We start from the raw sequence: 13972 nt of genomic DNA on the forward strand, positions 1-13972 counted from the left end.
TTGACCTTTCATTGATAATCTAGATCGAAACTGTTTCCATTTAAATCCCTAGCAGGAGCTGGAAGGCAAAGCATCCTTGTGCTCAGGGCCTTTGTATGGGCTGCATTTTTTTCAATTCCCAGTATGTGCATATGGTTTATCTGTGGAAAAAAAAAAGACCCTGACACATTCCTACCTATGCAAAAACAAACATTAATAGGTCAGCTGACTATAGCAGGGGTCTTTATATTTAAATTCCTCATTGAAAACTAGGTGGCTGACAAACACATTTAGCCAGGCCTAGCCTAGCCTAGCTCTAGCCCCAGAAATAACTTAAATTTAAGGAGTGAAAACACAAATAGCAAGAACTGGCCTCCATTTAGTTTTTGCTCATGTTACGTGAGATTCTTCTTGCCTTGCAAATAAGGACTATTATGTGAGTGGTTGTTTTTGCTCTTAGAGTAATTTGTTGTTGTGTTTTTTTGTTTTTTTGTTTTGTTTTGTTTTTTTCAAGTTGTGAATTCACTTTAATGTTCAGAGTATAATGATGGGAAGCCTGCAGATAGAGATTTATAGGAAAGTAGGGCAAGTCATAACTTTTTTTTTTTCCAAAAGGAAAAAAAATGGCATTACATGCCATTGGAGCAACTGTGCATCATACGAAAGTAGTGGAAAGGGTCATTAAGCCTGAGCTTGAACAGGGGTTTGAATGGTAATTGACCTCATGTGTGCTACAAAACTTTCCACATTCTGTATATTAAAAGAGATTAACTGGATGTTCCTTAATTGATTTTACTGCTTTTAATTCTCACTTTTTAACAAAGGTTATGATTTTCTCATCTGCGAATTTTGCTCAGAAAAAGGTTAGTGCTGTTTTTTTGAGTGTCTAACAAATAATCATTCATTGCGAAAATTTAAAGCTTCACTAATCAGTATTTTTATAGAGACAATGGAGCAAAGGACTGTGTAATGTTAAAGAAGTCACTTGTTCTAACAAGCCCAATGAGAATTATCACCCAACTCTGCAGGTCTTCTTAGGCATTTTAGACTCTTTCAGCTCACTCTTTTGGTTTTACTGTCGGCAATTTTAATGGTTTTGGTTGACTCTCACCGCTCTCATCAGCTTTGTTTCCAACCACGGCAGTCAGCTGTTTTTCAGCAAAAAACTGAATCTTCCCATAGTTAGCAAGATAGTTAGCAACCGGCTAGGGAACATGGTGGAGCAATTAGCTGCTAAAGAGCCAGCTGTCTTGCTCAATGGAGACCAAGACAGAGCTTAATGTAGACTGACTTACGTTCGTCAGGTGCCCAGAAACACCTTTCCAAATGAATTCTAATGTTGGTCTGAGTCTGCTGAATGTGTGAATAGGCAACTGTTTGCTAACACTTTAGCCATATCAGCCTTATAAGAAGAGGTACAAATGACAATGTCAGTGCTGTCTTTTTAGTTCTTTTGCTTAAAAAAAATTATTGTTGCTTCTTTTATAATCTGCCGCTTACAGTGTGCTGTGTCAGAATGTCACTACAATTTTATGAAGAAAATCTATTATTTACAGCACTATCAATGTCCTTTTTAATGATACTTTAAACACCCTGAGACACTTTAACACTTGTAAATTTCAGGGTCTCTTTTATTGTTTCAAAAAAAACCAAATGCTACCACAAATTAGATATTTTCAGCACATGAAGTTAAATAGGATATTTTTGAACAGTGAGCAGTATTAGCAGTAAATGCTTTTGATGCAAGTTCCTCAGAACCGAAGAAGGACTTCTTTCTAGACTCATCATTTTTCATCAACAGTGAACCATCACACAGGGAGAAATGGTAAAGAGTAAAAGACAGTAATTTCTCCACTGACACAAGACCCAATAAACCCAAATGCAGAGCAGCAACAAGAGGCATGGTGGGGTGAGGTGGATGATGCCCCCCTTTTCTTGACAGAAAAGACATTGCTCTTTTGCGGGAGGTATCACTCTTAATACCTGTGCATTAAATGGCTGTATGCTGCGAGGCCAGCTGAGATCACTGGGGGATGTCAAATTCGTTCTGGAAAATGTGGAAAAGGAATTGAAAACAGGGGCGGCAAGTTAAGGGAAAGTTGATGTAACAAAAAAAAGTAAATTGCCATACCTCATCACGAAAGAACTCCTACAGTACTTCATGGCAGCAGTGAACCACCACTCTTCCTTTAACCTCATGTAATGATTGGTTAATGCTGAAAGCTTTACAGTATGTAGCCCAATAATACATAGTAATTAGTTCATTCTTACATTTATCACCTAGTAATTACTTTTTATTAGATAAACACCTGGAACTTACCTCCAGGTAAAATTTAAATAATAATTTAGCTAATGACATTGATTAGAAATACACAATTAATCATCAGCACGTTGCTGTGTCTTAACTTTCTCTACTCCCTTCTGTCAGGTTTTTTGTGTTTGTACCCAGCACAAGTTAGTTGGTCATTCTTTGTTGGTAAATGTCTCTTCAATTATTGGAAGGATTGCCCTGAAATTTTGTGGAGAAATTCATGTTTCTCTAGGGATGAACTGTTATAACTCTGGTGAACCTCCAGTTTTGTGTCTAGCGGCCTCATCAGGTCAGGTACTATACGTTTAGTGCTAATTGCCAGGTGTTAGCGTGCTATTATGGTTAATTTACAATGGTGATAATGGTAAACATCAGCATGTTAGCATACAGATTTTGGAATTTGGCTCAAAGCAACACTGTGCCTAAGTAGGCTATAGCCTCACAGATCTGCACAGATCACAGATCTAAACACTTAGTTTTGTTGGAGTCTTCACATTTCCATTGTGACTGTATCTCACTGACCGCATGTTTCTTGAAATTTTCCCTCTCCAAACACTCACACACATCTTTTCTGTAGGTGATTGAGATTCACTAAGCTTGCCTTGACTTGGCTCCCTTGACATTGAAATGACTTTGCTTTTCATTGCACCCTGGACCATTTATCTCATTGATTTATTTAGACGCTTTCAAATATATAATTCAATTAAATGAATTAATAATAATTATGCTTGGTTCATGTCATCCCTGAAGTATCAGTATCCATGAAGGAGTGGCTGACTGATGTGGTTAAAAAAAAGAAAAAAAAACCCACTGTGGCTTTAGTTCCTGTTTTTCAGCTCTTCAGTGGAGGCAGGTGCTGTCAGTGTAATCCACTCTGACAGCCTGATAGTTTTCTATTTCCTGCCACCTCACCGAGACTTGGCAGAGCTCCACTTGAGAGTTAACTCAAACATTTTGTTGATGATAAATTCTTTAGAAATGTAGTAATTACAGGTGAGGAGCTGACAGGGGTCTGCATGCGACATGTTGTGGTTCGAAATGATGTGCAAATCACTTTGCAAAGGTAGCTAGTTTTCCTCTGCTTTTCACTCTTGACTACATTCCAGCCAGAGGCTTTTTTTAATACTCTGGTAATATGTTCACCCATTTTGAACTCAGGGGAAGGCAGGGGGTTTGGTTCTTGTAGAATGAACACGCACCTTCTGTACCTGTGCTGTGTGTATAAAGATACAGGGGGCTACACCAGATTGTTTTTGTTTTTGTTGAGTTTGTAATGACAGATAATCTTTAACTACAAGAATGATTCATTGTTTGATGCTGCTAAAGCTTCAATTACTGGAACCCCGAGCTTTTTACTCATCAGATGATGTGTAATGCATGTGTTCTTCATTAAGTGTGGCGTGATTTGCATTTAAATGTGGCGCTCTTCTAGCTTTCAAAGCTTTTGTCAACTTATTGTGCTTCAGGACCTTGAGAATTTTTGATGCACTAGCATCAGTCTCTGACGGGGCTTCGATAAAGCTTTGAATTTTGAACGATTTTTAGATGCATCTGTAATACGTTACAATCTTTTGTTTTGTGCTGTGATGCCACAATTTTGACTTCGCCATTTATGAACAGTTTTTGGTATCACTGAGGTTGATTGTGAGTTGATTAGGATGAAGTCTGAAAAGTTGCTTGTCGGTCCAGCCAGACATGGATCAGTTTTCATGGATTTTTCCGTAAATCCATAATGGCTGCCAGAGTCAGAGCCATAAAGTCAAGATTTTGGGAATAGTTCTTTTCTCTTTCACTTGATAGCCACATATAAAGTATATCACCCCAATTGCCTTCTGTCATTTACGTGAACTAGCCAAGATATGCCCCTTTTTATCCAATTCAGAGCTGAAATCCATGTTCATGCTTTCATAATCTCTAAAATCGTCTATTGCAATGAGCTTTTCTCTGGTCTACCTATGACATTAACAGCTGGTTCAAAATGCAGCTGCCAGAGTTTCTATACGATCTGATAAGTTTGATCATATAACACCTGTATTAAAGTTTTAAAAGCTTTAAATAGACCGGCTACTTCCGAAGGTACATCTCCAGTCTTATTGCTACATTCACTCCATGTGATTTATGTTCTGTTGATGCTGGTTATTTAATTGCTCATAGATTTAACAAAAAAATCTTAAAGGGCTAGAGCCTTTGCTCATAGAGCTTCCCTTCTTTGGAATAAAGTCTCTATGCAAATTTGAAAAGCAGGCTATATGAAAATTTTCAAATTTAAGCTTAAAACCTACCTTTTTCCCTATGCTATGGCCTTTCCAGTTTCAAATTGTTTAACTGATTCTACTTTAACTATATACCACAATTATGTTACTGTTGCCATATGAACATTTTTTCTTTTGTCTTTTCCCTATGTTTTTAACAGGTTATTAGATGCTGTGGCTGTGGTTGTGTGGTTTTTGTTTTTGTTTTTTGTTTTTTTCAGCTTTTTGCTGCAATCCACCGGCTACAACCAGACTGCTCAAGCTATTCTCTCAAATCCTCAAAGGAAGGACTGTAATAGAATTTCACTTTGCACAAAACATTTGGTAAAGGAATTTAACTTCTGTGACAAAGAATTCAATTTTTTCAACAATATAAAATAGTACTGACATTTTAGCCATCATGAAAACACATTCTTTGTAAAGGATGTCCTCACTGTATACAGCAATCACTCATAATTTTATTTCACTTATATAAAGCCTTTAAGCCATTGTCAAAAATAATGCTTTAGCACAGAGGAGTTTGAATGTGGGACAGTGTTTGCAAGCATATAGAGACCTAGCTATTGCACACTTTTCCCACCCATTCCCATTCTTAGCAGATTCTAATATAGAGAAAGATGTGTCGACCTTTATACTGAAAGTGAATTACAGCGGATTGCATTCTAAAGTGTAATAGTCTCACTTCCTGCCATGTGTATTGTCACCATGAGAAAGTACCCATAACCCAGTATGCAGCTTTCAAAAAAAAAAACCAAACTTGTTTCCTTGACACATAAAGACCTTTGTTACTGCTGTGTGCCAGGTATCTTTAAGCTGCAATTTGAGCTTTTCTTAATGCTCATTACTGCCTATGAAAAGCCCAAATGCACCTGTGTATTTGCCTGTCAGAAGCTCCCACTGCAGTTTCACTGTTTTCAAAAATCCATTAAACTGAGCTCACAGAGACTCCCTGCTGCCAGCATGAATGTCTTCCATCAATTTAAACAGCAAGTGTATTTTTCCCAAATATGACTTAATAACTCAACAACACTTGCAGCTGAGATTGTATCAGAACCTATTTCATTCTGTCATTAATGATGAAAGTATAAATGTAGCCTACTGTTACTTACTTTTGAATGTATCTGTAAACAGCGCAAAAAATAAATAAATAAAATAATGCTAATGAGCCCTTTTTTTTTTTTGCCAGTATTGCTGACTTTACTGCTATCTGTTATTGGTAATATTTATTAACTTTTCATTTTTAAATAACTATTCTTATTTCCTTTTGAATTTTAATATCTTTCTTTGGGCTACTTATTGGTATTCAGAGAAATGGCTGTAATTGGAGTAGGAAGAGTAGCTGTTTCTCAGGTGACAACTAAGGAGGAGTCAAATGAGTAAAAATAAATTCCAGCTTCCTCTTTGAAACCAAATAAAAGCTTTTGCCCAATTTTCCTCAACTTTGTGTTGCTTGATTTTTTGGCTGTTCTGATAACGAAGGATCTAAATGAATTAGGGCTTTAATTAATCATTTTTATTATCTATTAATCGCTTATTTTTTCAATTATTCGCCTAGTCTATAAAATGTAAAAAATAGGGAAAATGCCCATCATAGACTATGACTATTCGAAGCACATACTTTTAATTATATTAAATTACAATTTTTTTTTTATGATTTTACGCAGTAAAATTGAAGTATCACAGCAGACACATTTATAAATGACTTCAAACATAAGTGACTTTAAAAACTTTAAAAATCTAGCATACTATATACATTATGAACATCTCTCTAATGAAAGGTAGTAAATACCATATATACCAACATAAAATGTAAATAAGTGGTTAAAGATAATACACAAGATGAGGAAAGTTGGAATAATAAGATAGCATCAGCATTAGCATCTCAAAATACAGCTATTGCAATTACAGCAGCCTAACCAAAGTTGTAAAATATGTGTGCTACAAAGTAAAAATGTCTTGTATTTTTGCTTAATAAGTAACCTAAACAACTTTTTATCAGAACTGTTGGCGATTTATTTTGTCAACCAATTAACTGTTTCACTAAAGTCAGAGTTCAATTTCATCATTGAAGCAACTGATTTAAGTGACGGGAAAAAAAAGATAAAGTCAACAATTAAAATATTTCCAGTTTCATATCTGGAGTAAGTAAAAATCACTGAATTGAAAACCTTAGTGTAGTTGTCACTGCTCTGCTGTATCTGCTCCATTAACAAATGAAAGACACGATGACACGGTGGCTGTGAAGAGAATTTCGGCCTTCAAGTTTCAGTGCAGAGTAAAATAAGATTTTAAAATACTTAATTAAATTTGCTAAGTAGACACATGGGAAAAAAATATGAGTGCTGCTGTTTGTAATGTATCTGGAAACCAGTTGCAGACTATGATGTCAGTTGAGACGAGCCTGCAGTGAACAGACAGTGAGTGTATACAGTAGCAGGTCAGGACTTGAATCAGGCAGTGACAGTTAAAGATGCAAGTGTTTCCCCTTGAAGGAATTCTCGGTGCATTATTTTGTTGTTTACCTACCTTACAGCTGATTAACCTGGGTTAAGAAAGGAATACTTTGTGCACGCAAATGATGCAGCTGATGCATCCTGGCCAAATTCTCAAAGATCACAAGAACTTGGCGAGGGAAACGGCAAGCTCATCGCATTGTTCGTGTATTCCACACAGGCTCCATCACCCCCTTCACCCTCAGCTAATGAACCAAAGTATGAGAAGCGCTGGCTGGATGCCGTCTCCCTGCCCTTGTTGATGGCCAGAGTCTCCAGATACAAAGCTGGAACAGATAAATTAAGGTAAGGGTAATCCGGCATGATATAATTCACCTCTAAAGTGCACAGTTCAATGAGCACAGTTGTTGGCTTAGCAAGCACTTTTCATTTAGGCGGGAGGATGTTAATACCAATATCTATGCACAGGCATAAACGGCTTAAAAAGGTCACCGCAGCTATGAGGCTCTGGCTCAGAAGGTGTGACTGAGAACACTGGTTGTGGTTTAAATGCATTTGATTATCATGCCTGTCCTTTTTGTATTGATTTTCCTGTGTACAGTGGTTCACAATTATTTTACTTTAGAAGCTTATCAAATCAGAGTTTTCTATTTCCAAAATGTGGGACAGAACAAACCTAACAGGTGTATTGTTTAACATTGTCTAACATTTTTGCACTCATAACTGACATAAAGCATCTTAATATGCAAGGCTGAATCACATTCAGTTATTCCTTCACATCGTTTGTTTTTCTCAGACTATTAACCATTTAGTTAGGTTATAAATGTTTTTGTATTTTTGTTTGTTTCATGTCACTTCATGGCTGATAACAGCTCACTTTTATTTGTGTGTAACAAACTGACAGACCCCAATTAATTGTTATCAAGTCTGACGGGCAGGGAGAAACCAAATGCAGACACAAAGACAGGCTGATGCAGTGGAGTTGCTATGATGGATGAAATAAGGCTTTTACATGCAGATGGGTGGACTGGCAGGCAGGCAAGTATACAGACCATACAGGCAGGTACAGACAACAGGTAACTAAACACAGGTAGCAGGCACATAGGAAAACACTTGGAAACATAAACAGACAGTCCAACCATGAGTTGGTGGTAATGGCAGGTTTAAATACTGGCTGGGGTGCCGAGGAAACTGGGAACAGCTGTGTAAGTGGGCAGGGGCGCTCAGGTGTTCGATAAGGGGAAACAGGTGAGCAGGTGGATATGAAGACAGAGTCTGGGGACATTTGATGTACGATTGGAGAATGGCAGGTCTGCGGAGATGATGGGGAAAAACATGGAAGTGTTGTCCATGTCTTTGAGCTCAGAGAGGAAATTCAGGTGTTTTCGCAGGAGGAGCGTATGCATGAAGTTGCAAGGCAGAGACAAGCACCTCCCTCACCTGGCGGACAAGTTCAGCACATTCATTCGAAAGCTCAACATGTGGGGCAGGCCACTTGATCAATTCAATAATGATTCCTTTGAATATTTTGAAACCAGTGATTCTTAAGCCACCACAGTGGTTCCATGTCTTAAGGAGCACATTTCTTCATTGAGGGAATTCTTTCAGAAATGCTTCCCAAACAACAGTACTCAGTTAGACTGGGTCAGAGATCCCTTCAATCCAGCAGCATCTGCTGATTTCAGCCCTGATGCAGTTAGATGTCAAAGTAACATCTGACTGCATCCTGAGGCTGAGGTTTACAGCTCAGACACGGAGTGATTTCTTGCTTGCTCTGGAGAGGGAGTCCACACAGAGGGCGGAGGGCTGTGGGCATTCTGCTTCCTATCGCCACGTCCTATCTCTGAGAGATCTATCTAGAGACCTATCTCTATCTCCTCACTAAAAAAAAGTACAGATTTAAGCTTAACATTGAGTAGGACTTGAGAGTGGCAGTATCAAGCCTGCAACCCTGTTTTGAAAAGATGTGCAGTGCAAAACAGGCTCATTGCAGCCACTAATGGGGTTGAAAATACTTGAACTCTCACTAGTTGACTTGCTCATATTTCTTGCAAAATATCTGCATTTCTTCTTTTTTTTTTTTTTTGTACAGATTGAATTTTACTGTTATCACGCTAGCAAAGTGATTGCAAATTTTATTTTAATTCTCAATTTTTGAAAAAGCACACAGACTGATGGGGGAATCTAGTGACAAATGTCACAAAAAGTGGTTTGATAAAGTTGAAATGGTAGTTTCATGATGTGGAAGTTACTTCAATAAAGTTAAACTCACCATTTTGAGGGGAATGAAAATTGTTCTTCCCTCAAAAGGGGCATAACAGAAAAAGTTTGAGAACCATTGGCTTAGAGGCAGATGGGTGTACAAGAAGGCAGGCAGGTATAAATACAGGCAGGTAGGCAGGTACAGACAACAGGTAACTAAACACAGGTAGCAGGCACATAGGAACACACTTGGAAACATAAAGAGACAGTCCAACCATGAGTTGGTGGTAATGGCAGGTTTAAATACTAGCTGGGGTAATGAACCGCGGACAAGTGAGCAGGGACAGGAGTCAGGGGCCCAGAGGAATTAAGGCACAGATCGTGACAGTTTATTGGACACCTAATTGGGTATTATTCAATTTCAAGCCCTGGGCGTCTGCCAAAGATAAGAAAATTGTATAAAACACTGTACTCTTTTGGTGAATTAATCCATAGAGGTTGAAGATGGTCAGTTACAGCACGGCCGTTCTACTTCAACAACACTTGAGTTTGGTTTATTTTCAAATACACAGCCTAAAACGTTTTTTTTTTCCCAAGGCTGGGAAACGTAAGCTGTAGTTACACTCAGAAGAATACAAGAGAGAACTCCAAACAAATGCTTGATCTTTGATAATGGTAGTAATTATGATATTAATTATAGTAACATTTATTATCAACATCATTTCAACAGCACTTAAAGCTGTAAGTGTTTTTGCTCAGAAGAAGACAAAGCAATTAATTATAATCTTGACTTTAAATCCAGTTTGCTGGTTTTAATTGCTGTGACTAGTTTGTGTATTTAACTTTTTAAATAGCAGCGTATGTTTATATTAACTAACTTTTAGTTAACATCTATATTTTTTAATTATTCTTTGCAGAACTTCAAGTACAATTAGTGGTGGAAAGTAACAAAGTACATTTACTTAAAAAGTACTGTACTTAAGTATACTTTTGAGGCACTTGTACTTCACTTGAGTATTTTCATTTTATGCTACTTTATAATTTATAGATTTACTATAAATAAATTGAAAAAAAGACATTGGATTAATAGGCCAACATGGTTATTGCATGCCTTTTAAAACATCCCGTGGAACCATATAGGTATACTTAAAAAATAGTCTTAAAATGAATGTTTGATATATTCTTGATTCAGAGCAGGAGTGCAATTTGTAATTTTCCAAAAATAAGTGTGTCTGTTATCCCCTTTGTCCTAAATAAAAACAATGGTTCTTTCATTTTAGTCATTCAGTCATTAACACAATAACATATGAAAGAAACATTGACCAATTAAAATCAAAAATAGCCCAATTTTACAGTCACAAAATGCATATACTGCAAATCTATTTTAAAAAAAGCATAAAAATGCAATTCAAACATTAGGAGATTATATCAGATCTCAAACTGTAATACTATAGCATATACTGTACATTCATAACAGTCTTACAACCAGTTGCTGGCTTTGACATTTTTTCTGAGTGGTGTGTGTATATATACACAGATGGGGGACATATTAAAGGAAAAACCTAAAAAAATGAGTGGAGAAACATAGCAAATGCAGTTGCCTCCACACAGGGCCGAAGGGGTCTCTGAATAGTTTGATGAGCATGAAAATAATGTGAATCAAATGCTATGGCCTTTCCAGTCACCTGATGTCAACCCAGTTGAACACCTATGGGAAATTTTGGACGGACATGTTAGACAGCGTTCTCCACCAGCATCATCAAAACACCAAATGAGGGAATATCTTTTGGTAGAATGGTGTTCTACCCTCCAGTAGAGTTTCAGAGACTTGTAGAATCAGTGCCAAGGAGCATTGAAGCTGTTCTGGTAGCTCATGGTGGCCCAACACCTTACTAAGACACTTAATGTTGGTTTTTCCTTTGTCACCCGTTTGTATCTATCTATCTATATATATATATCTATATCTATCTATCTATATATATATATATATATATATATATATATATAAGATATATCTATAGATATAGATATATATATATCTATATATATATATAGATATATCTATATATATATATATATATATATATATATATATATCTATATATATCTATCTATCTATATATATATATATATCTATCTATATATATATATATATCTATATCTATCTATCTATCTATCTATATATATATATATATATATATATATATATATATATATATATATATATCTATATATATATATAGATATATATACAGTATATGTATGTATATGTGTATATATAAATATCCCGCAGTAAAACAGCTGCTCCTCATCTGTAGCACAGTCCACAGTCTGACGAGTGTTCACATACCTGTTCACATCTGTCAGATGTTTGGTCCAATCAGCAGTTTAATGACTGCTACGTATGAGTGAAATATTGAAGAAATGTATTGAGGAGACTTGGAGCTTTAGTCACACTAAACCTAATAACCCAATGCTGACTCAGGAATATCAGGGTTCAGTCAATAAGGAGCCCTGTAGGCAGAGAGCACGTCAATATCAGACTTTACTATACAAAATATGGCTGACATGGGTATATCAGAAGGCACAAATAGAGCAAATCAATGTGGATGGTGACAGGGATTAAGACATTAGAATCTTGACTTGATGATCTCCAAGGAACATGGTCAGACTTAAGTTTGTTAGGTTAGATCATTCATGATCTATTACTGTTATGATCCGTGACTGAAAAAATGTGTTTACTAGTTGACAATGCATAATAATTTGTCACTTTATTAGAAGAGTTACAAACTGCAACTCAGGGTTACTGTGGCTTCATACCTCAAATACTGAAAATTCCAGTGAAATCATTAAATATGCATTACATTTTCAAACTCCTAAAATGATGATAATAGCCGTTTTCTAATTCACTTTTCGCTCAAAAGCTTGAAAGGACCACGTTCTGTTTGGGCAAACACCCGCTTTGACAAGCTAAATGCCAGAGATTCCTCCCTTATGGCAAACATTTGCAAGTGAACACCCTCATCCCAGTCCTTTTCGAACTACAGGCAATAACTACGTAACATGGTTCTTAATGTCTGGTGAAAGCGCTCAAGCGCGCCCTGACTCTCAGGATGGTATATACTGGAGTGGCAATTGTTTAATTTTGATTGCTTCAGCATCTGAGCAAAAATATGCGACATAAAGTTTGAACCCTGATCTGTTTGTACAATGTTTGGCAAATCAATTGATGTAAAGAACTTTGTCAGAGCCTTTACAACGAGGAGTTAAAATCTTATTGGAATTACAATCTGGGTCACAAAGTTCCAGTTTTATGCAGCAGAGGGGTTCAATGGTGTCCATTTACGCATGAGCAAACCGGTCCTCACAAAATAACCAGATGACAAAGATTCAGCTTTCTCACCGGCTAACGCGGCCTCAAATAAAGGAGAAAAACCAGCATCGTTCCTTTGCTCAGCAATTAACTGGTCACAAGACAGGGAAAAATGTTTTTGCACTCGTGTTATCACTCTCAGCAGCTTCTGGAGAAAACGAAGAGGAAGAAAAACTGTCACTCAATTTAATTTCCTCCTCATCCTGTTTATACACAGATCTTGTAACAGCACAAGCTGCAAAACCTTAGGAAACTTCTGAGCAAGCTCATCCGGAGACTGCCTAATGGGGATCAGCGTCACTTCAGGCGTATCCAGCACCTTTCCCCCCTGCCAAATCAATCCCCATAAAAAGTCAAACACCTTAATTGGGAAACCAGGACACACTTCACCTGACACAAGGTCCAACTCCACCAAAATTTTATGCAGAGGCACACCTATGTCTTCCATGCCAAAACACTGGGACATCAGAACCCACAGCAGACTCATTACTGAATGGCAAAACTCCTGGGAGGCAGCAGCCCCCCCCCCCCAGGATCCTCACAGGGACCTTAAGACTGCTACAAGGCAACGAGACAACACCATCCATAACAAATGGAGCAAAGTCTGTCAAATCACTGGACAGTTTTACAGACATCACAGGTTTGTCTAAATTTTTATCAAGTTTGTTTAATAAAACTACTGGCTTTGCATTTTGCTTTTTCAACACAGGGCAGTCCCTTTTTCTTACAGTAGAAGCACAGTACACTGTCCCTTCCACTCATATCCTCCTTATCAGCCTTAACCTCAACCTCTAAGGGACCCGAACTTCTGCCACCCTCAGACACCCCAACAAACCTTCTGGCACTATCTGCAGTTATATTTTAGTATGACATTCATAAAGTGTCTCGGGTTTAAATTTAAAAGTTTGTTGTTAAAAAGTCAATCGGAGAGGTCTCACTAATGAATGAAAGAGCTAAAAAGACGAGAAGAGTGTTGTGATGGTATAGAATTTTCCACAATCTGGCAACCCAAGAGGTGTTCTTATTAAAGGCTTATAACTGATCTAATGATCTGATCTCCTGTTTAAATCTATTACCTGGACCTCAACTCAAAGTCTCCCTCAAAAGCCAGCAAATGTGTTTTTCTTATTGTCTCTTCACTGTGATGTTTGAGCTTCACTGTGCAGATAATGTGCAGAGTTTGACTCTTGAAAGGTGTTTTCACAGTCATCTGCTAAAGACAGTAAGTTTCTCTGTGCTCACGTTACAGTTGTGTACCTACAAGCAATAGGTATTTTGTGACATCACAGCTAGGTTTGAGCCAATCATGGTCCTGTATCACAAGCATGATGTGGAAAACTGAAACCTCCAGTTAAAATGAAACAGCATTTGCATATTCATAGATTCTGGTTTTTTCTTTTTT

The 13972-nt window shown here is 37.2% G+C and overlaps 1 protein-coding gene across 3 annotated transcripts in view; it reads left to right on the plus strand.

The window, feature by feature from the left end:
• Positions 1-13972, plus strand: part of sntg2 (syntrophin, gamma 2) — a 78831-nt gene that overhangs the window by 32886 nt on the left and 31973 nt on the right. For all 3 annotated transcript variants that reach the window (XM_040137656.1, XM_040137657.1, XM_040137658.1), the window contains exon 9: positions 7216-7340. In XM_040137656.1, the coding sequence (XP_039993590.1) occupies positions 7216-7340 (125 nt within the window). The remainder of the gene's footprint in view (positions 1-7215; positions 7341-13972) is intronic.

This window comes from Xiphias gladius, chromosome 10 (genome assembly GCF_016859285.1).
Source record: "Xiphias gladius isolate SHS-SW01 ecotype Sanya breed wild chromosome 10, ASM1685928v1, whole genome shotgun sequence".
Taxonomy (NCBI): domain Eukaryota; kingdom Metazoa; phylum Chordata; class Actinopteri; order Istiophoriformes; family Xiphiidae; genus Xiphias; species Xiphias gladius.